Source organism: Salarias fasciatus, chromosome 20, assembly GCF_902148845.1.
Source record: "Salarias fasciatus chromosome 20, fSalaFa1.1, whole genome shotgun sequence".
NCBI lineage: Eukaryota > Metazoa > Chordata > Actinopteri > Blenniiformes > Blenniidae > Salarias > Salarias fasciatus.
The window spans coordinates 1596283-1621282 of NC_043764.1; the positions used below are offsets into that span (position 1 = coordinate 1596283).

The 25000-nt window shown below is 51.6% G+C and overlaps 4 protein-coding genes across 7 annotated transcripts in view; all 4 read left to right on the plus strand.

Annotated features, from left to right (window-relative positions):
- The window catches only part of LOC115408451 (6-phosphofructo-2-kinase/fructose-2,6-bisphosphatase-like), a 15974-nt gene extending 14719 nt beyond the window's left edge, over positions 1-1255 (plus strand). For all 3 annotated transcript variants that reach the window (XM_030119229.1, XM_030119230.1, XM_030119228.1), the window contains exon 14: positions 15-1255. In XM_030119229.1, the coding sequence (XP_029975089.1) occupies positions 15-74 (60 nt within the window). In that variant the 3' untranslated portion in view covers positions 75-1255. The remainder of the gene's footprint in view (positions 1-14) is intronic.
- Positions 1256-2472: 1217 nt separating this feature from the next.
- Positions 2473-6343, plus strand: ndnl2 (necdin-like 2). Its single transcript, XM_030119241.1, has 11 exons — positions 2473-2562; positions 2776-2843; positions 2975-3094; positions 3255-3318; positions 4352-4431; positions 4524-4618; positions 4695-4771; positions 4837-4879; positions 4971-5033; positions 5354-5468; positions 6111-6343. The coding sequence occupies exons 2-11, from the start codon at positions 2793-2795 to the stop codon at positions 6204-6206; spliced, it is 804 nt and encodes a 267-aa protein (XP_029975101.1). The 5' UTR covers positions 2473-2562; positions 2776-2792; the 3' UTR covers positions 6207-6343.
- Positions 6344-7274: 931 nt separating this feature from the next.
- On the plus strand, positions 7275-13677 carry LOC115408460 (mitochondrial carnitine/acylcarnitine carrier protein). The gene is made up of 9 exons (XM_030119240.1): positions 7275-7405; positions 8573-8659; positions 8760-8887; positions 10820-10910; positions 11687-11804; positions 11907-11979; positions 12065-12174; positions 13389-13510; positions 13593-13677. Exons 1-9 carry the CDS (start codon positions 7304-7306, stop codon positions 13653-13655), a joined length of 894 nt encoding a protein of 297 aa, XP_029975100.1. The 5' UTR covers positions 7275-7303; the 3' UTR covers positions 13656-13677.
- A 3190-nt stretch (positions 13678-16867) lies between these two features.
- Positions 16868-25000, plus strand: part of tafazzin (tafazzin, phospholipid-lysophospholipid transacylase) — an 8623-nt gene continuing 490 nt past the window's right edge. Inside the window, exons 1-9 of one of the 2 annotated variants that reach the window (XM_030119242.1) lie at positions 16868-16905; positions 17518-17645; positions 17726-17854; positions 18932-18977; positions 19077-19162; positions 19236-19316; positions 24559-24600; positions 24699-24761; positions 24902-24954. In XM_030119242.1, coding sequence (XP_029975102.1) covers positions 17537-17645; positions 17726-17854; positions 18932-18977; positions 19077-19162; positions 19236-19316; positions 24559-24600; positions 24699-24761; positions 24902-24954 — 609 coding nt within the window. In that variant the 5' untranslated portion in view covers positions 16868-16905; positions 17518-17536. Of the gene's footprint in view, positions 16997-17517; positions 17646-17725; positions 17855-18931; positions 18978-19076; positions 19163-19235; positions 19317-24558; positions 24601-24698; positions 24762-24901; positions 24955-25000 lie in introns of both variants that reach the window. The other variant, XM_030119243.1, reaches the window with a different exon arrangement.

Consider the following 25000-nt stretch of genomic DNA (forward strand, 5'->3'; position numbering starts at 1 on the left):
CGTTTGTCTGTCAGAACGTGGATGTGGATCGCGACCCGTCGGAGGCCCTGCAGACAGTTCCGGATCACATCTGACAGCAGGGGGCCGTCCCGATGGACCCCTGCCGGGAGGCGCCGCATCCCACCGCAGGACCCAGGACCCACCGCCGCGGCGGCGAGTAAAGCTCCCGGACGCCGCAGTGGAGCGGGGCGAGAGCAGGGCGGCGTGGGGCGGAGCGCTCCGCAACATGAAGGACAGACAGTACTCTACTTCCTGTTTCCACGCATCAGGACGCCAGCAGCACGTTTCCCGCTAACTGCCCGACGCCACAGCGTGCCTCCTGCTAGCCGTACGGCGGCGTCCTGCTAGCCGTACGGCAGCGTCCCGCTCGCTGTCGTCAGATCTGTTTGGTTTCTCTGCATCAGGAAACAGATGTTTTCACAGCTGACTCCAGGCTCCAGAAACGTCAGATGAGGTGATCAGATGTTAGCATCTGGCAGATCGTGAACTCTTTCTTTCCAATTGACGTGAATTCTTATAATTTTTATCGTTTTAAAATTTTATCTCCACTTCCAGATCTTTTTCCTCAGGGAGCTTTGCTGTCGGTTGTAAAACGTTGTTATTCTGTTTGATTGTCATGCTGAATTGAGTTCAGACCGGTACCCTGGAATTTCATACATTTCTAAACCTTTTACAACTTTTCAGAATCACCTGAAAACTTTGAGGAGGTCCAGGAATTCCAGTGACCTGATTGGTCGGTGACCAGGACTCTTCAGGTACCATGGTAACCAGGACTCCTCAGGTTACCGTGGTAACCAGGACTCCTCAGGTTACCGTGGCAACCGGGACTCCTCAGGTTACCGTGGTAACCAGGAGTCCTCAGGTTACCGTGGTCACCAGACCTTTTCAGGTTACCGTGGTGACCAGGACTCTTTAGGTTACCGTGGTAACCAGGACTCTTCAGGTTACCGTGGTAACCAGGAATCTTCAGGTTACCTTGGTAACCAGGACTCTTCAGGTTACCGTGGTGACCGGGATTTCTCAGGTCACCACGGTAACCAGAGCTGTGGGCCAGCTGATCGTCTGATGCTGTTTCTTGATGCAGATTTATAGTATTTTTGGGAGAAAACATCTCAGGAGTCTTTTATTTTACTGTCAATAAAAACGACACACAACAGCGTCAGTGTTTGTTCTGTCGCTTGTGTCAACAGGAGTTCCTTTGGTTCCATAAAAATAACTTCTACCTTTATGTCCGAGCAATAAAATGAAAGTGGAAACCCGGCGTGCCGGCTGTGTCTTCAGTTCGATGGTTTGTGAATGACTGAGGTGAGAACGGCTTGAACTGACCCCGAACAGCCTGATCACAGCGCCGGAAACGTTCCAGGGCAGACAGGACGAAACCTGCAAAATGAGACCAGAAAAGACACAACATGACACAGTGAAGCACAGAAATTCCCCAATAACACACAAAGAAAAATCAAAGTCGAAAAGGTGTAAAGGACTGAATGAAAATAACCAAATGACAAACATTTAGAAAAGAAACAAGACTAGGAGACAAAAAACCCAACGATGAAGACACAAAGGACAGAAACAAAACAACAATTCACATAGAATTAAATAAAACAGTGGGAAAAGGCAAGTTTCCCAAGGAGGCAAAACATCCCAAAATATCCAAACTTAACACTAAAACAGACCAGAAATCATTCAATTAGAACCTAAAGGGGAAAAAAGAAGACAAGTTAGAACACACTGAATTAGATAAGATGTCATCAGTTTAAAGACTTTTATAAATTTTTTACCACAAATTGACTGAAAGGTGAGGCGAAAAGAAAAACGGACTGAGTCAAATACTTCTTCAAGTAAAGGAGAAAACAATTACAAAATATCCAAGTCAGGCATCGAAGGACATAATGACATAATGTAATCAACAAAGGACAAACACAATGAGACAAACGATGAAGAAATGAGACGCAAAGTCACAACGATGACAAAAAGCATCCATTTAAAGGAATACTGGAGTCACCAAACGATCTCAATAAACCACTCCAAACACCACATTCAATGAGAAACGACCTAAAAACACAAACTGTTCCACATGATGAGTCCAGAGCAAATGGAAATGTATTAAAAAAAAACAATGAAATAAACATGAAGTGACTCACAAATGAGTCACCATGAAAAAGCAGTGGTGAAGACACACACGCCTCAGACCAGAGACCAAACATGTAACAAGAACACGACAGTAAATAACCACCAAATCCCCACAGCAATGACTAAATGAAGCACGAGCTTTCAAAATGACACATGATTTGACAAAAACACAAAACGAGACAGTCCACGAGTTAGAATAAATTAATGAATTTAAAACAATTACAATAGGGTTCCCAGCACAGCTGGTCCTGGGAACGCGTTCCCTGGCCATCCGTGGCTTGGCCCCCGAATTAACACAATGGATTGGACGTTTAGACGTCATCGACGTAACACGCATGCGTCCGGGGTTACGTCACAGTACGTCACTAACGTGCGCCCAAACATCGCGGCAGCGGGAAGTTGAGCGCTGAGGGGACCTTCTGTTCGGTCAGAGTGAGTGTTTTTGTTCGTTTGTCCGCCGGTGGCCTCGCGCGGCGTGCTGTCGCGTGTCTTCTGCGGACGGGTTGTGGTGTTTCAGACCTGCTTCCTGGGTTTAGGACCGCTCGCTCGCGCGCTTCCGTGTCCGTCGCTTCCCTCTGAAAACGGAATCAGTTGGTTCTTTAGCAGCCGAGCTCTCCAGGCGACCGTGTTGTTCCGCTGTTGCAGTCGGACGAGGTGCCGCCATGGCGCAGAGGAAGCGGCTGTCCGGCGCCCAGACGTCCTCTCAGGCCAAAGTAAGCTCCTGTTTGTTCAGGGGACCGAACTGTTCATAACACCGCAGCGGTCTGTGACGCTCCCGTAGCACGCTGGAGGTGTTCTGGATCAAATGGTTCCCCTCCAGTCTGAAGCTGCTCTGGTCCTGCAGAGGCCGTCGGGTTCCCAGGCTGCGCCGGAGGACGAGGACGACCAGACCTTCACCCTGCCCAGCAGCTCGCAGGTCCTCAGAGGGATGGAGAGCCTGGCGCCCGGCCAGCTGGAGCAGAAGGTACCGGGGAGACCCGGGGAGACCGGGACAGACCCAGGAAGACCTGGACGACTGGACCGACTGTGAGGTGTCAGACAGTGGATGACCTCCAGTCACTGTGTGTGTGTGTGTGTGTGTGTGTGTGTGTGTGTGTGTGTGTGTGTGTGTGTGTGTGTTTCAGACTGCTGAGGTCGTCCAGTATTTCCTGGTAAAAGACCAGAAGAAGTTTGCTATCCGGCGAGCAGGTAAACCTCCAGACCACTGTAGACCTGCAGACCACTGTAGACCTGCAGACCACTGTAGACCAGGTTTCTGTAGACCTCCAGACCACTGTAGACCCCCAGACCACTGTAGACCTCCAGACCACTGTAGACCTGCAGACCCCCTGGGGAGGTGATCTGGGTTCTGTCCCCCCTGGTCTCCCTGTTGAACCAGGATCAGGGAGGTTCTTCTTCTCTGGTCTCTGATCTGGTCGTTAGGAGGAAGCAGCTGATTGGTCTGAGAGACTGGATCCTGGTCTGAGCGGGACTAGTGGACTACGGCAGTCCTGACGATGACACCGAGACACTGAGATGGCGAGGAGTCTCAGTGTCTCCGCTCAGACCACCTGTCCTCCGTCTGTCCTCCACTTGTCCTCCATCTGTCCTCCGTCTGTCCTCCGTCTGTCCTCCGTCTGTCCTCCACTTGTCCTCCGTCTGTCCTCCGCCTGTCCTCCGCCTGTCCTCCACTTGTCCTCCGTCTGTCCTCCGTCTGTCCTCCGCCTGTCCTCCGCCTGTCCTCCGCCTGTCCGTCCTCCATCTGTCCTCCCTCCGTCTGTCCTCCGCCTGTCCTCCGCCTGTCCTCCGCCTGTCCTCCGTCTGTCCTCCGCCTGTCCTCCGCCTGTCCTCCGCCTGTCCTCCGTCTGTCCTCCGCCTGTCCTCCGTCTGTCCTCCGTCTGTCCTCCGCCTGTCCGTCCTCCGTCTGTCCTCCCTCCGTCTGTCCTCCGCCTGTCCTCCGCCTGTCCTCCGCCTGTCCTCCGCCTGTCCTCCGTCTGTCCTCCGCCTGTCCTCCGCCTGTCCTCCGCCTGTCCTCCGTCTGTCCTCCGCCTGTCCTCCGCCTGTCCTCCACTTGTCCTCCGCCTGTCCTCCGCCTGTCCTCCGCCTGTCCTCCGCCTGTCCTCCGCCTGTCCTCCGTCTGTCCTCCGCCTGTCCTCCGCCTGTCCTCCGCCTGTCCTCCGTCTGTCCTCCGCCTGTCCTCCGCCTGTCCTCCGCCTGTCCTCCGTCTGTCCTCCGCCTGCAGACATCGTCAAACACGTCCTGAAGGAGCAGCGGAACATCTACCCGGAGGTCATGAGGAGGGCGGCGGCCACGTTCCAGCAGGTGAGCGGGTTCTGGTTGTGGTTCTGGTTCTGTGGAGGTCCCGGCGGGTCCCGGGGGGTTTGTGGAGACCCGGTCTGTCCTCCGCCCTGCAGGTCTTCGGCCTGAAGCTGGTGGAGATCGAGCAGAAGAACCACCTGTACATCCTGATCAACAGCCTGGAGCCGAGCGCCGCCGCGCCGCCCAGCAGGTAACCCAGGAGCCGCGCGGCGCCGCCGCCGTTCTCCGGAGAACCGCTGTGCTGACTGAAGCCCCTCCCCCGGCAGCTCCACCAATCCCAAGACGGGACTGCTGTTCGTCGTCCTGGGCCTGATCTTCATGAAAGGGGGCGTGGCCAGGGAGAGTGAGTGCTCGGGTTCTGCGTTCTCCTGGGTTCTGGCGGCAGAACCAACCTGTGCTGTCTTGCAGACGTCGTCTGGAGCACGCTGAAGAAGCTGCGGATCGATCCCCGGTGAGAACGCCGTGCCGTACGGCGCAGCAGTGGAACGCCGGTCAGGAGAACGCCGAACATGTCAGACCTTCTAAGACGTGAATCTCTGCAGAGAGAAACATGAAGAGTTCGGAGACGTCAGGAAGCTGCTGACCGAGGAGTTCGTCCGTCAGAGGTGAGAGGTCACCGCTGGCTCCGCCCCCTCCTCCCCGTCACGTAGCTCAGCTGTCTGTGCAGTGCTGCTGTGCTCCGGGGGTCGGCGGTTCGATTCCCTGGTGTGTTCAGAGCCAGTGCTCAGAGGCGGGCTCTGGTTTATACCACACCGCACAGCAGAGGAGAGTCGGTCCTGCAGAGCTCCACAGCCAGAGCCTCTGACCTCTGACCTCTCCGACAGGAGGCCCGCAGCGGAGCAGCAGGGCCCTGCTGGTCTGAGCCGGTTCTTTAAGCTTCTGTGTGTGTGTGCGTGTGCGTGCGTGCGTGCGTGTGTGTGTGTAGGTACCTGGAGTACATCCGCATCCCGCACACGGACCCGGTGGAGTTCGAGTTCGGCTGGGGTCAGCGCGCCGAGTACGAGGTGTCCAAACCCAGAATCCTCAGCTTCATGGGCGAGGTGAGGGGGCGGGGCCTAACTCCGCCTGGGGAGTGTTTAGAGCGTCGGGAGCGTTGTGATTTTTCAGACCAATAATGCGATTGTGATCTAAATGAATGAAACCGCCAAAATAATGAGTCCCTTTAATATTAGAGTCGTTTTGTCAACATCCTCATGAGGCAGTAACTTAGCGTGTTTTCTGCTCCGCGAGGCCCCGGATTGACCTCGCCCTCAGTGAGCGGCTTTTCTATAAACTCTTTCCATATTTACGGCGCACCGCATTGTGAGCCGCGTACAGTCGCCGAGCCAGCCTCTCGGCAGGTCCTGCTCTGAGTCACGTTCTACTGAGTGGTGACCAGGAGCAGCGCCCGGCTCGGCCCGGCTCGGCTCGGCCGGAAGAGGGCTGGTTTGACTCCTGCTAGCTACTGCTAGCTACTGCTAGCTACTGCTAGTACATCAGGAAGGCGGAGCTCTACCTCCAGAGGGCGGGGTTTCCCCCATGATGTCACGAAGGGAAGATCTGTGATTGGCTGGTTTGAGCTCACATTCACTGAAAGGTGGAGGAGGAGACAGACCTTCTTCACTTAACTGGTGTGTGCGTGTGCGTGTGCGTGCGTGTGCGTGCGTGTGCGTGCGTGTGCGTGTGTGTGTGTGTGTGTGTAGCTCCACCAGCAGGACCCTCAGACGTGGAGCCAGCAGTACCGAGAGGCTCACTCCTCCTCCTCCTCCACCCCCTCCCCCTCCCCCTCTCAGAGATGACCTCCTGACCTCACAGTTTTCATTCTGGACTCGTCCCGGCCTGAAGCGGACCTGATGCTCCTGTTTCTGTTCCTCCTGTTGAAGATTTCATCTGTTGCAGGTTTTGTTGTTTGATTAAAATAAAGTTTTTAAAACGACCCTGGAGTCGGCGACACTTGATTCCTGTCAGACTGCATGTGGCCAGCGTCTTGGCCCGGTGGGCGGGGCTCGACGTCTACTTCCTGGTTACAGAGCCAATCGGATGTGAGTTCCTGAAGGCTTCGTGTGTGTTCATTAAAACGAGAAGCGCTCCCTCTGCCTGCCCGTCGCCACGGCGACTCGTCCACTCGGCGCTCTGCTGACGCTGGAACCGAGAACTCGGAGGTTCCGGACTCAGCGGGTCATGTGACCGTCCTCAGACTGACGGCGCTACTGTGCTTCAGTCCGACTGGCCTGACATGGTAACCTCAGTGACTCCCCCGATTACCATGGTAACCTCAGTGACTCCCCCGATTACCATGGTAACCTCAGTGACTCCCCCGATTACCATGGTAACCTCAGTGACTCCCCCGATTACCATGGTAACCTCAGTGATCCCGGTCGCTATGGGGACCTGAAGGATCCTGGTCACCATGGTAACCTCAGTGACTCACCAGGTTACTATGGTAACATCAATGGCTCCCCCGGTTGCCACAGCAGCCTCAATGACACCCGGTTACCATGGTAACGCCTGTGACCCGGGTTACCATGGTAACTTCCTTGCTCTTTTCAACAGAAGATCCAGGAGGGATCGGTTCGGTTTCAGTGTTTTACTGAATGAAGACTTGAAATCCTGGATCTGTGATGAATAAATAAATGTCTTGCAGTCCGGAGGTTGACGGTTTGTTTCTGGATCTTTTATCAATAAAGTTTCACATTCGGACTCAAAGCTTCGTTCAGATTCTCTTCAGAAGCTTCAGAGTCACTGAAGCTGAGGAGCCAGCAGGCGGCCAGCGCCCCCTGCTGGCCCCTGCTGGCCCCTGCTGGTCCCTGCTGGTCCCTGCCGGCCTCCCCCGGCTCCTCCTCCCTACGGCCCCCCCCCCGGTCCCGGCAGACCTCAGACTCCTGCAGGCTTCGCGATGGGAGAGGAGCTCCGAGTGTCTCCGCTGAAGAACTTCCTGGCGGGGGGGGCGGCGGGGGCCTGCCTGCTGCTGGCGGGACACCCGCTGGACACCATCAAGGTGAGAGCCGGGGGGGACCCGGTCCCGGTGCCGGTGCCGGTCCCGGTCCCCGGGGTGAGGGGGGGTAACTCCAGCGCTGCTTGTTTCTGCTCGGTTCTCACCGGAAGACTCGGAGGAGATTATTGATAAATCAGCTTAAAAAGTCGCTCCGCGTGCGCGCGAGCGTGCACTGCAGCCCGTGAGTCTATTTTTAAGTTTTCAGAGAAAGAAAGTAAGAAGAGCAGCCTGCCCGCAGCTCACACACACACACACACACACACACACACACACACACACACACACACACACGGATCAAAACACTTCAGCTGAAAACTAAACAGCTCAATGAAAACAGGAGAAGAAGAAAGGAGCTGAGCTGAGATCAGGTTCCAGCGCAGAACCTCCTCCTCTGGACTCAGCAGCGTCTGGACCGTCAGTCAGTTAACGGTCTGTTATCAGCCGGCAGCACGGCGGGAACTCCCTGCTGCTGCAGGCCCAGCCCTGGACCCTGGTTCTGCAGGGTTCCCCCAGACTGGGCTGCTGTTCCAGCGCTGGACCCTGGTTCTGCAGGGTTCCCCCAGACTGGGCTGCTGTTCCAGCGCTGGACCCTGGTTCTGCAGGGTTCCCCCAGACTGGGCTGCTGTTCCAGCGCTGGACCCTGGTTCTCGGTTCAGACTTGAGGTGACTCCCAGAGTTCCACCAGGAAGCTGATCACAGTCCGGGTCCGGTGGTTTTTCAGTTTTGGTTCCAGGAAAGTTTCACGTTTACACGACCACAACAGAACCGGGGAACCGGGCCGTTCTCCCGGCGGGGCGGAACCGGGGAACCGGGCCGTTCTCCCAGCAGGGCGGAACCGGGGAACCGGGCCGTTCTCCCGGCGGGGCGGAACCGGGGAACCGGGCCGTTCTCCCGGCGGGGCGGAACCGGGGAACCGGGCCGTTCTCCCGGCGGGGCGGAACCGGGGAACCGGGCCGTTCTCCCGGCGGGGCGGAACCGGGGAACCGGGCCGTTCTCCCGGCGGGCTGCAGTGTCTCTGCGCTCCGTTGCCGTGGAAACACACGTGGACTCACTAAACTCCAGGAAAGTTTGTTTTCACTTGAAGCGGCTGACGTTCTGACGGGCTCTAAGAGAGCCGAGGTTCCGCGGTGTTCATGAGAACTGACCTTTGACCCCGTGCCTGCGTTGCAGGTCAGGCTCCAGACGCAGCCTAAAGCTGCTCAGCGCGTCGTTTACACCGGAATGTACGACTGTTTCAGGAAGACTGTCTCCAAAGAGGTGAGTCTGCTGTTTGCAGCGTGTTTCCACTACAGTCGTGCTACAGTCATGCCGAGTGTATGTTTATCCCGTGGTGTGACCTCCTGACCTCTCTCCTCAGGGCCTCCGGGGCCTCTACAGGGGCATGGCGGCCCCCCTGGCCGGCGTGGCCCCCATGATGGCCATCAGCTTCTTCGGCTTCGGTTTAGGAAAACAGCTGCAGCAGCCGGACCCCAGCCAATCACTGACGTGAGGGGGGGGGGGGGCTGAGAGAGAGAGACTGAGAGAGAGAGAGAGACTGAGAGAGAGGGGGGGAGGGGGGAGAGAGATATGGAAAGAGAGAGAGGGAGAGAGAGGGGGGGGAGAGAGAGACTGAGAGAGAGAGGGGGGAGAGAGAGAGGGGGGAGAGATATGGAAAGAGAGAGAGGGGGAGAGAGAGAGAGAGAGAGATCCAAAGTTTTCTGATTAATGTAATGTTCACCATAACGAGAACAGATGATGAGACACATCAGCCACAACAGCCGCAAACATCAAAAACACAGTCGTGAATATAAACAGTCGTGAATATGAAGTGGAACCAGCGGAAGCAGAAAGTCTTTCTGTCTGAACTGGATGAATGAGACGTTAACAGAATATGGATCTGAGTTTAGAAATGTTCATTTGGGTTAAATCAAACAGGAATGAAAGAATGGATGGATGGATGGATGGATGGATGGATGGATGGATGGATGAATGGATGGATGGATGGATGAATGGATGGATGGATGGATGGATGGATGGATGGATGGATGGATGAACGTGTCCGTTGAGTCGGCGAGGAAGAAAATTTTAAATGTTTCGTTAAAAAACTCAAGAATGAAAATCAAGTAATGATCTGAAACATTCAAGAGAATGATCAAGTGAGAAAAGTGTTAAAATGATTTTAAACACACACACACACACACACACACACACACACACACACACACACACACGGTGTGACCTTCAGAAGTCGTCACATAACAGAAACATTTGTTTGTGTTTGTAATACCTGGAATGCTCCTCTATTTATGTCTGTGTACACACACACACACACACACACACACACACACACACACACACACACCCCTTGTCAGTCATTGGCTCACTGGAGGCCACGCCCCCCTCACACCTCCTCCTGAAGCTCCTCCTCCTTTTAGAGTCAGAATGTGACACTGATGGGCTCTTCCTCCTGCTCTTCCTCCTCTTCCTCACGTCAGCGCTCCAGCCTTTCAGGTTGTTGGTTTGAATCCCCGGAGACTGGTCCTTTCAGGCCCTTGAGCCTCTCGTCTCTCTGAACAGCTGAACTTGTCGACTCTCAAAGAGAAGCTGAAAACTCTTTTGTTTGAGGAACCTTTTAGCAGAACGTTCTCCTGATCAACCTGTGGCGTTGAACCCTCGGTCTGTGCAGAACGTTGTGATTTGTTCTGTGAACAAACGTCACTTCCTGTCTGTCGGAACGTTTCATTAGAAACTGAATCTTTTCTGGAATGAAATTGAAAAACGAGGCATTTTCATCTGAAGCGTCGTCGTGGAAACGAAGCCTGAAAACACTCAAACCTGTTCAGTGTCAGTGATTATAGACGGCTGAGCAGTGAGAAGGCTTGACCCCTGACCCCTGAACCATGACCCCTGAACCCTGAACCCTGACCCCTGAATCCTGACCCCTGACCTCTGAACCTTGACCCTCAAACCCTGATCCCTACAACCTAAACCAGTTCTGCTCCGTTATGTTCCATTCTTCTGTATTCCGTTGTTTCCTGCTGAGTTCCGCTGAGTTCCGCTGAGTTCCGCTGAGTTCCGCTGTGTTCCGCTGTGTTCCGCTGAGTTCCGCTGAGTTCCACTGTGTTCCGCTGTGTTCCGCTGAGTTCCACTGAGTTCCACTGTGTTCCGCTGTGTTCCGCTGAGTTCCGCTGAGTTCCGCTGAGTTCCGCTGAGTTCCGCTGAGTTCCACTGAGTTCCACTGTGTTCCGCTGAGTTCCGCTGAGTTCCACTGTGTTCCGCTGAGTTCCACTGAGTTCCACTGTGTTCCGCTGAGTTCCACTGAGTTCCGCTGAGTTCCACTGAGTTCCGCTGAGTTCCACTGTGTTCCGCTGAGTTCCGCTGAGTTCCGCTGTGTTCCGCTGAGTTCCACTGTGTTCCGCTGTGTTCCGCTGTGTGCAGACACTCTCAGATCTTCCTGTCCGGCTGTCTGGCCGGAGTTTTCACCACGGTGATCGTGGCTCCAGGAGAACGGATCAAATGTTTACTCCAGGTAAGGTTCTGGTTCTGATTAGAACCCTGCATCTCCTCTGTGTTCTCTGAGCACTAATGTTCTTTTCAACAGGTGCATGATGGGAAAACAAGCAGAACAGACGATGTTATCCTGGTCTGTTCTCCCGTTCTGTGACCGTTTAGCCAGAAGGTTCTTGAAGCGTTCCGCCAGAACCCGTCTGTGTTTGAGGAACCAGGATGTTCCTGAAGAACAGGTGGTTCTGTTCTGTCTGTATCGCCGCAGTGTGGAGAACAGGCAGATCCGGAACGGGAACGTCTCTGCTGCCGTTCTGTCAGAACGCAAGAAGCAAAGTCCTGATCAGAACCTCCAGTTCTCCCGGTTCTCTTAGTTCCTCCGGTTCCCCCCGTTCCCCTGGTCCTCCATGTCCCTCGGTTCTCCTGTTCCGTCTTGTGTAATCGGGTTCTCTCGGCAGCTGAAGCCGTCCTCGGGGACGTGGACATCTGTTCTGCAGGTGTGGCCTGGTTCCGGGTTCTCCGGTACATCTGGTTTTCGTGGTTCCAGGCGTTCCAGACTCAGCGGGCTGAAACTGAAACGTTGCCAAAGAATGTGCAAAAACGTTCTGTTCCTGATTTCCTCTCAGCGTGTCGGTTCTTCGGTGGTGATCGTTCAGGATCCGGTCTGGACGGTGGAACCGCTCCGGTTCTGTCCTTCCTGTGACGTTCTGTTTTAGAACGTCCGGCCACGGACACCGTGTTGCGTCACAGGATGAGAACCAGAGAGTCCAGGGACCCAGCTGAAGGTTCTGCGTGTTCCAGGTCCAGTCCAGCAGCGGCGGGTCCAAGTACGCCGGGCCGGTGGACTGCGCCGTCCAGCTGTACAGGGAGCAGGGCGTCCGCAGCGTGTACAGGGGGACGGTCCTCACGCTCATCAGAGGTGTGTGTGTGTGTGTGTGTTTGTGCGTGCGTGCGTGCGTGTGCGTGCCTGCCTGCATGTGTGTGTGTGTGTGCGGGTCCTCATGGTTGTGCTCTCTCGCAGACGTTCCCTCTAACGGCCTCTACTTCCTGACCTACGATTACCTGAAGAACCTGCTGACCCCGGAGGGCCAGAGGTCGGTCGCCACGGTGACGGTGATCACCCGAGCCAGGGGGTGATGGTGAACGTTGAACTTTGAATCGGTGTGTCTCTGTCCTCAGTGTGTCTCAGCTCAGCACTCCCAAGATCCTCCTGGCCGGCGGCGTGGCGGGAATCTTGAACTGGACCATCGCCCTTCCTCCAGACGTCCTCAAGTCCAACTTCCAGACCGGTGAGCAGCGGTTACCGTGGTGAAGCGGTTACCGTGGTGATGCAGTTACTGTGGTGAAGCGGTTACCGTGGTGAAGCGGTTTCCATGGTGATGCGGTTACCGTAGTGATGTGGTTACCGTGGTGAAGCGGTTACTGTGGTGATGCAGTTACTCTGGTAAAGCGGTTACCGTGGTGAAGCGGTTTCCATGGTGATGCGGTTACCGTGGTGATGCAGTTACTCTGGTAAAGCAGTTACCGTGGTGATGCAGTTACCGTGGTGATGCGGTTACCGTGGTGAAGCAGTTTCTGTGGTGAAGCAGTTTCCGTGGTGATCAATCAATCAATCAATCAATCAATCAATTTATTTTTGTACAGCCCAGTATCACAACAGCAGCTGCCTCAGAGGCTTCAAGATGTTACATTGGTCGGTAAAAATAAAAACAGAGACTAAGCATAATGTTAATATATCAAATTCACAGTAACGAGACAAAACGAAGCAACCACCGCCTTAGACCCTCACATCCGGCAAGAAAAACCTCCAGAAACCCAGTGGGAGAAGAAGAGATCTTGGGGAGAACCACAGTCTGGAGGGATCCCTCTCCCAGGGACGGACAGCTTTGGCAACAGCTAGCATGAGACAATAAGAAGTAAAGCTTAGTACTATGTTACTGTGTGGTTACCGTGGTGAAGCGGTTACTGTGGTGAAGCGGTTACCGTGGTGATGCGGTAGTGAAGCGGTTACCATGGTGATGCGGTAGTGAAGCGGTTACCATGGTGATGCGGTTACTATGGTGAAGCGGTTAACGTGGTGGTACGGTTACCGTGGTGATGTGGTAGTGAAGCGGTTACCGTGGTGATGCAGTTACCGGGGTGAAGCAGTTACTGGGGTGAAGTGGTTACCATGGTGATGCGGTTACCTTGGAGATGTGGTAGTGAAGCGGTTACCGGGGTGAAGTGGTTACTGTGGTGATGCGGTAGCTGTGGTGAAGCCGTGGTGATGCAGTTACCGTGGTGAAGCAGTGGTGTTGTGATTACCGTGGTAACCTTGGTGTTGTTTCTGCAGCGTGGCTTCCTGGAGTGAAGCCACAGGGCAGCATCTGCTGAGTGAGGAAGAGTAGAAGCTTCCTGGAGTCTGCATGTTCTGCCTGTGCCTGCTCACGCTGTGTGTGTGTGTGTGTGTGTGTGTGTGTGTGTGTGTGTGTGTGTGTGTGTGTGTGTGTGTGTGTGTGTCCAGCTGCAGACGGGACCTACAGAGGTCTGCTGGACGTCCTGAAGACGCTGCTGAGGGACGAAGGACCCACGGCGCTCTATAAAGGCTTCAACGCCGTCTTCCTCAGAGCTTTTCCAGCAAATGCAGTGAGAATTCAACCAGCAACCTCTTTCCGGTCACATCTGAGTACATGTAATAACCCCCCCGCCCCCCCCGCCCCCTCCCCAGGCCTGCTTCCTGGGCTTCGAGTTCGCTCTGAGGGGTTTGAACCTTCTGGCTCCCGGCTGGTGAACAGGCTTCTCGTCTCTCTCCTGGTTTCATCTCAAGTGTACTTTGACCTTTGACATTGAATGTAACTTTTTTTTAATAATATATTTTTGTGATGAAGATTTTCCTCCCACTCTGTGGTCCAGCATCAACGCACAGGAACCACCTCATCTGTGATATACCCACTTTTTGTGAAGGACTTTGTGACTTTTGTAAAAGTATCAGTATTTATTGGCCTGAGGACGAGTCTGCTGCTGCTGCTGCTGCTGCTGCTGTGAATAAAGTCTTACCTCCAGATGTGTGTGTTGTGTTGTGTGATCCTGCAGGCAGGGGGAGGTTTCAGTTGGTGCTCTCTGCTGTCGGGGGGGGGGGGGATAACACTGGCAATGGATGAAAAAATATAGTCGAAATGAGCGACTTTGCAGAGATTACGTCCCGCGCTGAAGCCCCCCGCTAAATCGGTTGGATCTAAATAACTTGTGAAGGACTCCGAGCTGCACCATGTTTGTCTGAGTGAGTATATGAACATGACACACCTAGAAATAAAGTCCAGGTGTCAAAAAACCAGGAGTTACCCTTTAAGGACTCCTGATGCAACCGATGTACTCAGAGAGGACCTTCAAAAACAGACCTGGGACGACGTCGACTCGGCCACTGAGCCAAACCAGGCTCCTAATGCCTTTTTAAGGGTATTGATGATGTTCTATGATAAACATTGTCCCCTCAAAAAGATTTCCCACAAAAATCATCAAATACATGACAAGCCTTGGATGACCAAAGGAATAATAAATGCTTGCAAAAAGAAAAATCAACTCTATAAAAACTTCTTATAGGACAGAAACAAGGAGTCAGACACTAGATACAAGAAGTATAAAAACAAGCTCACCAACATTATTAGAAAAAGTAAAAAGGACTATTATTACAAGATACTGGATCAACACAAAAGTAACGTTCAAGGTACCTGGAAAACACTTAACTACATAATCAAGAAGAGCACCGGTAAAACAGAACTCCCAAGTGTCATTAATAAGAACAACACAACACGAGACAGACCTGAAGAGATGGCAAACGCATTTAATGACTACTTTGTGAATGTAGGACCGAATCTTGCAAACGAGATAGTGGAGCCCAGAGATAAGCATGGTCTGGATGAAAGATTGATCAACATGGACCCGCACTCCATCTTTATTAGCGCTGTAAATGAACACTGGCTGTAATTGAACTCATTGAGAGCATTTCAAATGCAACGGACAAGTCAGACTTCACCGTCGGAGTGTTCATAGACCTCCGAAAAGCATTTGATACATCCATCACGAGACACTACTCAACAAAATGAACAGATATGGGGTACGGGGTACCGCCCTTGCATGGATAAAAAGCTGCCTCACTGATAGAAAGCAATATGTGCATCTAAATGGAGCAGATTCTGAGACTCAACAGGTTACATATGGTGTCCCACAAGGCTCTGTTCTTGGCCCCAAGCTTTTCATACTGTATATAAATGATATCTGTGATGCTCTGCAAAATGTTACCTGTGTCCTATTTGCTGATGATACAAGCCTTTATACCTCCGGTCCAGATCTTGAACAGCTCTTGCATGCAGTAGAAAATGATCTTAAAATTCTTTAAAAAGTGCTTTGATATAAATCATTAAATAGAAATAAAAAAAAAAAACCTTCATTTTATTTGGTAACAAAATGATCAAAATTCCGATAAAAGCTATCCATTAACGATAGAGCCATCGAACAAGTTAACCAAACAAAATTTCTAGGCGTCATAATCGATAACAAACTAAATTGGAAGGCCCATATTGACCACTTAAGAAGAAAAATATCGAAATCAAAAATCACTCCATACCCTATACTGCTCCCTATTATTACCATATCTAACATACTGTGTGGAAGTGTGGGGGCACACATATGAATCTATAGTCCAACCGATTTTCATATCACAAAAAAAAAGCAATAAGAATTGTCAATCATAGCGGCTATCACGCACCAACAAATCCACTTTTCATTAAAAACCGACTACTTACATTAGAAGACTTAACAAACTTAATCACAGCAGTGATAATGTATAAAGCATCCCATAATATCCTCCCAGAATGCAGGAGCTGTTCAAGCAAAGAGAGACCAGGTATAATCTGAGGGGCAACGCAATGTTCAATAAAAAAAAAAAAAAGAAGAACAAACACCAGAGGAAACACTACTTCTGTCAAAGGGAACGCTCCAGACGAGGAACTAAAAACAGCAAACTCGCTGAATAAATTCCAAAAATGATACAAAATAAGGGTCATTGACAAATACATTACAGTGAGGGAGCAAACAAACCTCCCAGTCCATACTTCACAAAACTCATAACCAAACTAAACTTCTGTTGTTCTTTTCTTTTATCAATCTATCAATTAATTTGTTTATTTTTTGTATTATTTTTGTCTGTCTTGTGTTTCGTAATCTGTCTCTGTTCGTTATTTATTGTTAATACCATTCTTAGCGTCTCATAAAGGGTGAGAAGGACGAAGAAAAAGGAGGAAAATTGGAATGGAAAAAAGAGAGGACAGGGAAAGGAAAGGGAAAAGAAGGGGAGAGAGAGTAGAAAAAGGGAAGGAAGGAAAGGAAAAGAAAGATAAAGAAAAAAATAATTTAATAAGTAAATAAAAAGGGACAGGAAAAAGAATAAAGGCGTGGGTGGGAGGGGGGGGGGGGTGATAAGGAGAAAAAAAAAACTTTTTTTTGACTCCCTCTGTCACCCTCCATCTGGACTGTTGTGTTTGGTTCGACTTTTGTATGTTTCTGTTTCTCCATATGGCGGTGAGGTAAAGGGGGCTAAATAAGCTTCGGCTTCAGCCCGAAACCTTTTCGGTCTGATAACATGTTCACCAGATATACATGTGTGTTTCTGTACTTCTGTTCATTATATACTATGACCGACATAAAATCTAAAAAATCTAAAAGGTGGGGTTCATCCACCATGAAGTGCCTCACGTGTGTCCTTTGACCTTTGTCCTACTTTTCAGCATACATTACCCAGAATGCCACGGTTCTACAGTCGGGTTAAAATCCTCCTGAATCCCAGTTTGATGAAGCACTGGCTGTTTCCTGGTTTACTGATCTCACTCGCGTTCAGAGAAAACAAAGAAAAGCGACATAAATCCGTTTTATTCCCTCAAATTTAGCATCGTGGCGTCGAAAGACGGCGCCACTTGGGACTGCATTACCCATGATGCAGTGCGCCGCCTTCACTTCCGGGGTCGCTGACCATCAGAAGGAGAAAGGTGGATAAATCGTCGGGTTTGTGTGTCCTCCGTCCCGCTGCGGGCTGTTTTCACGTGCAGGACTGTTTCCGGGAGCGTCGCGCGGGGAGGTGTGCGTGTTGTTGTGTATTTGTTGTTGTTTGGAGCGCCGGTTGTGTAGTTTTACTGACTGACAAGTGAACCGCTGACAGGTCGATGCACAAACTCACACTTTCACACACACTGCCGGGGGGGGGGGGGGGGGGGGTGTTCTCCTTCACGTCCTCAGTCCCGGGTCCTGCTCCGTGTTCAGCTGAACGTTGTGTGTCTGGTTGGTTCGCAGCTTTTCACAGCCTCCTTGGTTCCTCTGGTGGTTTTTATGCGTCACTCTGGTCTTTTCCGCAGAAAGACATTTGTGTCTTTATGCCTGTTTTTAATCATGCTGTGTGTCCTCATGCTTGTTGTTGTCGTGTTGTGTGTCTTTGTTGTGCTGTTGTGTGTCCTCTGGTAGTTTTCAGTCTGTCACCATTAAAAATAGACGTCCTCTGTTTTCAGTCACTGGGTCTGCTGCTGATGAAGTTCAGTCTGTGTGCGTGTGTGTGTGTGTGTGTGTGTGTGTGTGTGTGTGTACTCATGTTCTCCCTGTGTGCTCAGTGTTCCGCCGGGTGCCGCCATGCCCCTGGACGTCAGGTGGCCGTTCCCACAATGCCCTGCTGCGGCCTGGAGGCTGTCCAGCTCGCTGGTCCTGGGCCTGGTGGGGTCCTACGCCTACGTCTGGACCAGTGAGTCCCGCCCCCTGTTCCCCGTCCCCCTGTTCTGCGTGTTCTCCGGGGATCACCTCGTTCTCCCGGTTCCTCCTCAGAGTACGTCAACTGTCTGACGGTCCACAACCGGCAGGCGCTGCTGGACCTGGTGGACCGCCGGCCGCCGGACACGCCCCTCATCACGCTGTCCAATCACCAGTCCTGCATGGACGACCCGCTCATCTGGGGTGAGGACACATGCACGGCAAAGGTCACGTGCACGTCTCGCTTGTTGTGGTGCTGCTTGTGGCGGTCGGTGGTGTGACGGAACCGTTCTGGATCTGTGTCAGATCCTCATGACGAGCCCAGAAGCAGAGGTGGTCTGGACCGGACAAGGTCCACCTGGAGAGGTTCTGCTGTTAGAACGGGTTCTTATGTCCAGGTCACAGTTCCAGGTCATTTCTGTCACAGACTCCCTCGGTTCAGTGGGGTCATTGGTTCTGCAGCACGGTTCCGTTCCACCACGTTCTCCAGTGAAGAAGCAGAACTCGTGTTTTGGGGGTCTGCTCGCCACAGGTGCAACTTTTTGAAAGCGGCTTTGGCGGTCCCACCTTGCTTTGGCATTTGGCCAATGAGCGAGGATCTAACCCCAAGACACACCTTGAAACCCCGCCCCCTCATTTACATAATGAGACAGGAAAAAAAAAATATGCCAGGACGAAACGTTCCATCGGAAATAATGGAAATTAACAGAACACAGCGTTAATAATGATGTAAATAAAATGTCAGATGAAATGAAATGTGTAATGTGGAGAAACAATGTGAAAGTTAAACAACACAAACAAATAAGGTATAAAAATTAATTAAAGAAACAAATAAATGTGATGAAAATGCAAATAAATTGGAATAATCACTCGAAGCATTCATGAAAACATTCATTCAGTCAATACATATGAGCAGCTCGAATATGACTTTTAGTGCATGAAAAAACTTCTTTTGGATAATATCGGCTTGCTTGAGTCATTTTTATATTTCATCTTCGGTCCCCTGTGTTTTTCCAGATTTTCACTGCGATGGATTTTTTTAATTCAGATTTTGTTTTTTTTTTACCAGATGTGAAAATTTGATTCCGAAAAGAAACTTGAATTCTCTGCAAACATGCATCTTGAGCCAACAGACAGCTGTTTAGCCTCGACCCGTCGCCATGGAAACGGGGCAACAGCTGTTTCTTCACCTGAGCTGGTTCTGACTGTTGGTTCTGACTGTTGGTTCTGACTGTTGGTTTCCAACTGTTGGTTCTGGCTGTTTGACCTTTGCCCCTCTAGGTGTGTTGAAGTTCGGCCAGCTGTGGACCTTTAACAAGATGCGCTGGTGAGTTTGGCGTCTCGGTCCGGTCGGTTCCTGGACTCCTGATGGTTCTGGATCTGGTTCTGCTCTGGCTAACCGGGTTCTTGTGTGGCGGCGAATCAGGACTCCGGCGGCGTCGGACATCTGCTTCACCAGAGAGCTGCACTCCAAGTTCTTCAGCAGGGGGAAGTGTGTCCCGGTCTGCAGAGGTAAGCCGGCTCCGGTCTGGACTATGGTCCTGGACTCCGATCTGGACCTCTGAAGGACCCGTGTCTCTTTCAGGGGACGGGGTCTATCAGAAGGGGATGGACTTCATCCTGGAGAAGCTGAACAGAGGAGAGTGGGTCCACATCTTCCCCGAAGGTAAAACCTCCCCCTCCCCGATTCTAACATCTGCCGCTTCCAGCAGGTGTTTACAGGAACCGTCACTTGTTACCATGGCAACTCATTAATCCGTCACACCGGGCGGCGGTCCGCTGGTAGTCTACCACCGAGCTCTTTCAACAACTGGCTCCCTCTCTCTTCCAGGGTTTGTTCTCTCAGGGTTTTTGTTAGTGTTTCTCAGCCACCGTCCAGTTCTGCTGGTTTTTGACTTTCCTACTTCCTGTTTCCTGTTTGCTACTTCCTGTTTCCTGTCACGCCATCATGTCACTCTGTAGAGGGACACCTGGCAGAACCCCGTTCAACCCGCTCCGCTGTCGGGTTCTGTCTGAGACACGGAGCGGATTATGGATCAGTCGGATCAGGAACACGATCCGGTCCGCGTGAAGCGGATCCTCAGGGGTTCTATGAACCTTTCCAGTCCGCTGGACCCCAGAACCCCGTTATAGGAGGAGTCTCGGGAACATGTGGACAAGGCCACTGTAACAAACTGGACCGGTACCTGTAACTAACTGCAACTGTAACTAACTGGAGCTGTTGGGGTTTACGATTGGTAATTGGGTATAAATTGCTAAAGTATTGATTACTGGAAGTAATGGATTACTTTAGGTAATTTAGTTACTTATTAATTTGAGTAAATTTTGATTTACCAATTAATAATTGCAGGTCATTAACAGTGGATCACTAATAACAATCAATTACGGCGTAATAAACTATTTAAAGTGAAGCACCAAGTAATTTAACCCAACATCAACTATTATTAATCAGAATAAACGGTTATTTATTCGTTAATAATGTTAAATAATCAGCTATTTGGGAATGGAGTAGACCACAGAGTGATTTAACCATGAACTTATTGATTAACAAGGTGTTATTAATTAATCAATAATGCCACAAATGACCAATTACTGGAAATGGGTAAATTACAGAAAATGAGCTGAGGGAAGTTGTGAATTATGCATTAAATAAACCTGTGGGTTATTTAATTGATCATTCCGGGGCACCACCTCGTCAGAGGAACCTTCATTACCAATTTTCAGTCTCACAGATGGAAAGATAATTTAAGCTGGTGGTTCATCTTTGGATAAACACCGTTAAATCATCAGGGAAGGCGTGAGAGCGAGCATCGACTGTTACAACCAGGACATTTGTCACAAAACACACAAGAGTGAATCGTCCAGTTCAGTTAATGAGCGTCTATTAACAATGTCTATCACTAATCAACACATGATCAACAAAACAGAACATTCAAAACTTGCAAGCAGTGTGTGTGTGCGGGCGTGCGTGTGCGCACGTCTGGAGATGCACGAGGAGGAGGAGGAGGAGGTGTTAACCCGTTCGGAGCGTGGGTGTGTGTGTGTGTGTGTGTGTGTGTGTCGGAGCGGCCACCCGAAGCGACAGGAGGAGTCGATCCTGAGTCACTCAAGGCGTGACTCGGGTCACGCTCGGGTGTTCGTGAGTGTCCGGATCGCTGACGAGTGGCACGAGGATGTCCGCATGGCGTAGAGAGAGAGAGGGGGGGGGGGGGGGGGCGGGGGAGTCTCTCGGAGTCCCGGGTCTGGGCTCCGCGAACGGACTGAGAGCGGGGCGACCAATGACGTATATCGATGCTAGACCGCTCGCTGCTCGGCGGACAGCAGCGGCGCCATGGCAAATCGGCGCTGACTTCCGGTAGGGGCAGGAAGCTGTGGGCGCCAAGTAATCCAGGGTCAATACAGACTTCAAGGCTGCTGGTCGTCACTGATGGGACAATATGTGTTATGTTATGGCTTTGACTGTCAGCAGACAGTAAAATCTCTGTCCGAGGCACGTTGTCATGGCGACCACAGCGCTGTTTAGCCTCACAGACAAGAAAAAACTAAGCATGTTGACAGATACGGACTTTCGGTCTCAATAACTCTTAAACTTTTATTAAAAGTATGTGTCTATCAAGCAGCAGAAACAATATTGATTTCTGTCAGCAGCCGGTCCTGCTGTGGGGTTCAGGGACCGTCTACAACTTACAAGACGCTGCAACAGTGAAGACAAACACCAAAAAAAAAAAAACTAAAAAAAAAAAAAAAACATAATCCCACCACTGGGATTCACTGCAGCGTCACCATAATCACCACAACCTTCATTTGCGTCCGATCAAATTTATTGGACATGGCGTTTGTCTTCACTGTTGCAGCGTCTTTTAAGTTGTAGACGGTCCCTTAACTGCTGATTGAAATCAATAAAGTTTCTGCCAAAACAGAAACAATGCCAAATATGAAAGTTAATGTTTTAAACAATTTTCTCCAATTCAAATGATTCAGTAGGTCTTTCACAGCTGCTCAGACCCACAGACCTGGGAGTGGTTGCTCTTTTCCTCCCACAAAAATGGCCATAAAAAGTCTCTGGATGAGTAATTCTTGCAGTCAGAACATGCACAGTATTTCTGTAATATATTTCTGTAATGATGCTTTAATGCTCAATAAAGAACTGAACTGAACTGAATACCTTAACATACACAGAGGTTTTTCACAGTAAAATGTAAGAAATAAAGTAGTGTAATAAAAAATGACGTCAATTTAAGCAGTGGGGTCCATTGAATACAACGGACACTCATTTCTAGAATAATTACAATAGACTGAGTGAAACAGCCAAAGGAAGACAAGAAATGGAAAAAATGAAAGCATGAAACACAGTAACTGCAATAAAAATTAAAAGTTTATTCACAGTAAATGAAAAAATGCACACAGTGACATATTGATTGCACATTCCGTAGTCGCAGGACACACTTGTCTTTGTGACTTCTGTTTCAGAGGAGATAAAAAAAAAAAAAAAAAAAAAACTCTCTGACAGTTGAACACCGCAGCGTTAGCCGTTAGCAGCGTTAGCCGTTAGCAGCGTTAGCCGTTAGCAGCATTAGCTGTTAGCAGCGATACCACACGCTCCCCCCGGCCAAACTTTTTTCCTGCAGGAAACACCGCTTCACCTTCTCAAACAGATTTCTACTTCGTTTACACAGATTTCCTGATGACAGAATCAGCCTTGTCACCCGGTCAGAGTGAGACACAGGCGCAAGGGGTGGAGCCATGCTAACTGGCTCTCCTGAGGAGAACCGGCTCCGCTGCAGTCCCTGAAGAACCCTCCAGTGCTGGTCTGGGGCTCCTGGCTTGGTGTTCACAACGTGTCTCCAGCATTGTGACTTGATTCCAACACAGAGGTTTACTGTATCTTGGTAAATCACCAAACACAAAGTCACACACCGTGCTGGATCCCGCTCTGAATCCGCTTTATGCCACTACCGGAAGTCAGCTGCGATTTGCCGCCTCTCAGGGCGGCGAGCGTCTCGTTCTGTATACGTCATTGGGGGCGACGGTCTCTGTCCGGCTTCCCAGGGAGGGGTAGCGGGGAGGGGCGGAGTAAGAGAGAGAGAGAGATATGGAGAGAGAGAGAGATATGGAGAGAGAGAGAGGCGCGGTGAGGGAGCGCCTGACGCGCGGTCGTGCTCTGGACTCGAGGTCGACCGCGCTGGTTCAACTCACTACTCTCGGGTTAGTAAAGAGGAAAGGCGGAGGAAGACGAGGCTGTCTTCATATCTCACACCACAGACGCAGGGCGAGCCGGCGTCTTGGGTCTGATCTGTGAGGAGGAAGCGTGTGCACGGGAGCGTGTGCACGGGAGCGCACGAGGAGAAAGAGAGAGAGATGAAGAAAGGAAACAACAGTGCGTATATCATGAACGGCTTCAGTCCTGGTTCACAATAAAAACACACAAGCATGAATCGTCACCACCGTCTGGTCTGCCCAGGAACCTCTGATGAGGGGTCCTGTCCGTTGATGAGGTGTTCGGTGGGGCGATCAAAGCCGTCGCTCTGATCTCGCTCGGGTTCTGTTGGGTCCAACAGAACCCTGGGCTCTTGGAGGGGTCCACGTGGAGGGAAAGAGGCGTCCGGTTCTCCGGTCCGGGCCCTCAGTTGGTTCTTGGTCGGCAGCGGGGGGAGGAGAACGGAGGAGCTCTGAGTCACGGGAGCTGTAGCGGTGCGGTCCTGACGGGGTCTTCGGTCCACTCCGGGGGAGTCCCTGCCGTCCTGCCGTTCACTGGTGAAGGAGGGGAGCTGGTCCCGAAACGTCCCGACCAGCGGGTCAGTTCGGTACCGGGTTTAGTCCGTGGGAGAGACGCGCTGCGCTCGTCCTGCCGAGACAGAAACTTAAAGGAGCTGTCCCTGATTCTGAGCCCTGACTTCAGTTTGAAATGTTGGCTCCGCCCCCGAGCTCTCTGACTGGTTCCTCACGTTGAGAAAACCCTCCCACTCCCCCTCCGCTCTGCTCCCACCCAGCGTGCACGACGCTACATGCACATCCCATACGCGTGCACAATCCTCCGGAGGAAACAGCAGAAGCCGCTTCGACTGTTTTTTGTTCAAAATAAACGGCCGCTTCGTCTCAGGTCAGCCAGATGTTACCTTGTCGCTACGTGTTCAATGCAGACAGTAGCTTGATGCTCCTTCGGCTTCCATGCTGGTCTGTTTACCGGTGTCGTGCACGTGCTGCAGACGGCCTGGCTCCGCCCCCCCCCCCCCACGGAGCAGAGAGGTCGTCACGCTAAATCCTCAGGCAGCGCTTTGCGGGGCCAGATATCCAAAACACGCTGATCAATGTGTGATTTTTTTTTTTTTTTTTTTCTCACAGAAGTGTAGCATGGACTTGCTAGTACATGATGTCAGAAGCATTTTTCTCGTCGTGGTTAAATTAAAATCGCGGATAGCGCCTTTAACTTGAACTAAAGATGGCGCCTCTGGTGACTCTGTTTGACTGGCGGGCGGAGCTCCCGCCCCCAGGGTCTGCTTGGCCAATCGGACGGTGATCTGGGTCCTCCCTCCTCTGCTCTGGGGAGGAGCCTCACCAGCGCCCTCGTGAGGTGGGACGGTGGTATTGCACCCTTATCTGGTTTCTTTGTTCTGAGCACATGGAGGAGGGCAGCCATTTTGAGGCTCTGTGGGACCGTCATGGTTCTGGCCTCCTGCGGGGGGAAGAAGTTCCTCTCCTTTGTTCTAGAGAGCTTCAAAGTCTGCTGCGTCTCTGTCACAGCAGGGGTCATGTCTCCTCTGACGGGGGACAGCAGGACTCCGGGTCGTGCCTCAGCTGGATCTTTCCATCAGTGCGTCCCCGACAGACCGGTGCCTGTGACTGACTGTGACTAGTGGACCGGTTCGGCTGTCAGATCTAATCAAGTCACCAACGTCTCGTCCCAACAGGCAAAGTCAACATGACCGAGGAGTTCATCCGCCTGAAGTGGGGTGAGGGGCGTGTGTGTGTGTGTGTGCGTGTGTGTGTGTGTGTGCGTGTGCGTGTGCGTGTGCGTGCGTGTTCACACCGCTCTGCTCTGTGTGTGAAGGCGTCGGTCGGCTGATAGCAGAGTGTTCCCTCAACCCGGTGATCCTGCCTCTGTGGCACGTAGGTCAGTACACACACACACACACACACACACACACACACACACACACACACACACACACACACAGCCTGCGCTGCACTGCGCTGTGTTCTCGGTGTGGTTCTAGTGGTGGACTGAGGTCCGGCTTCTGTCCTCCGCTGCAGGTCTGAGTGACGTTTTGCCGAACGCCAAGCCCTACATCCCGCGGGTCGGAAAGGTAGAACCAGCAGAACCCGGCCCGGCGCTGCGGGTTCCGCTGGGTT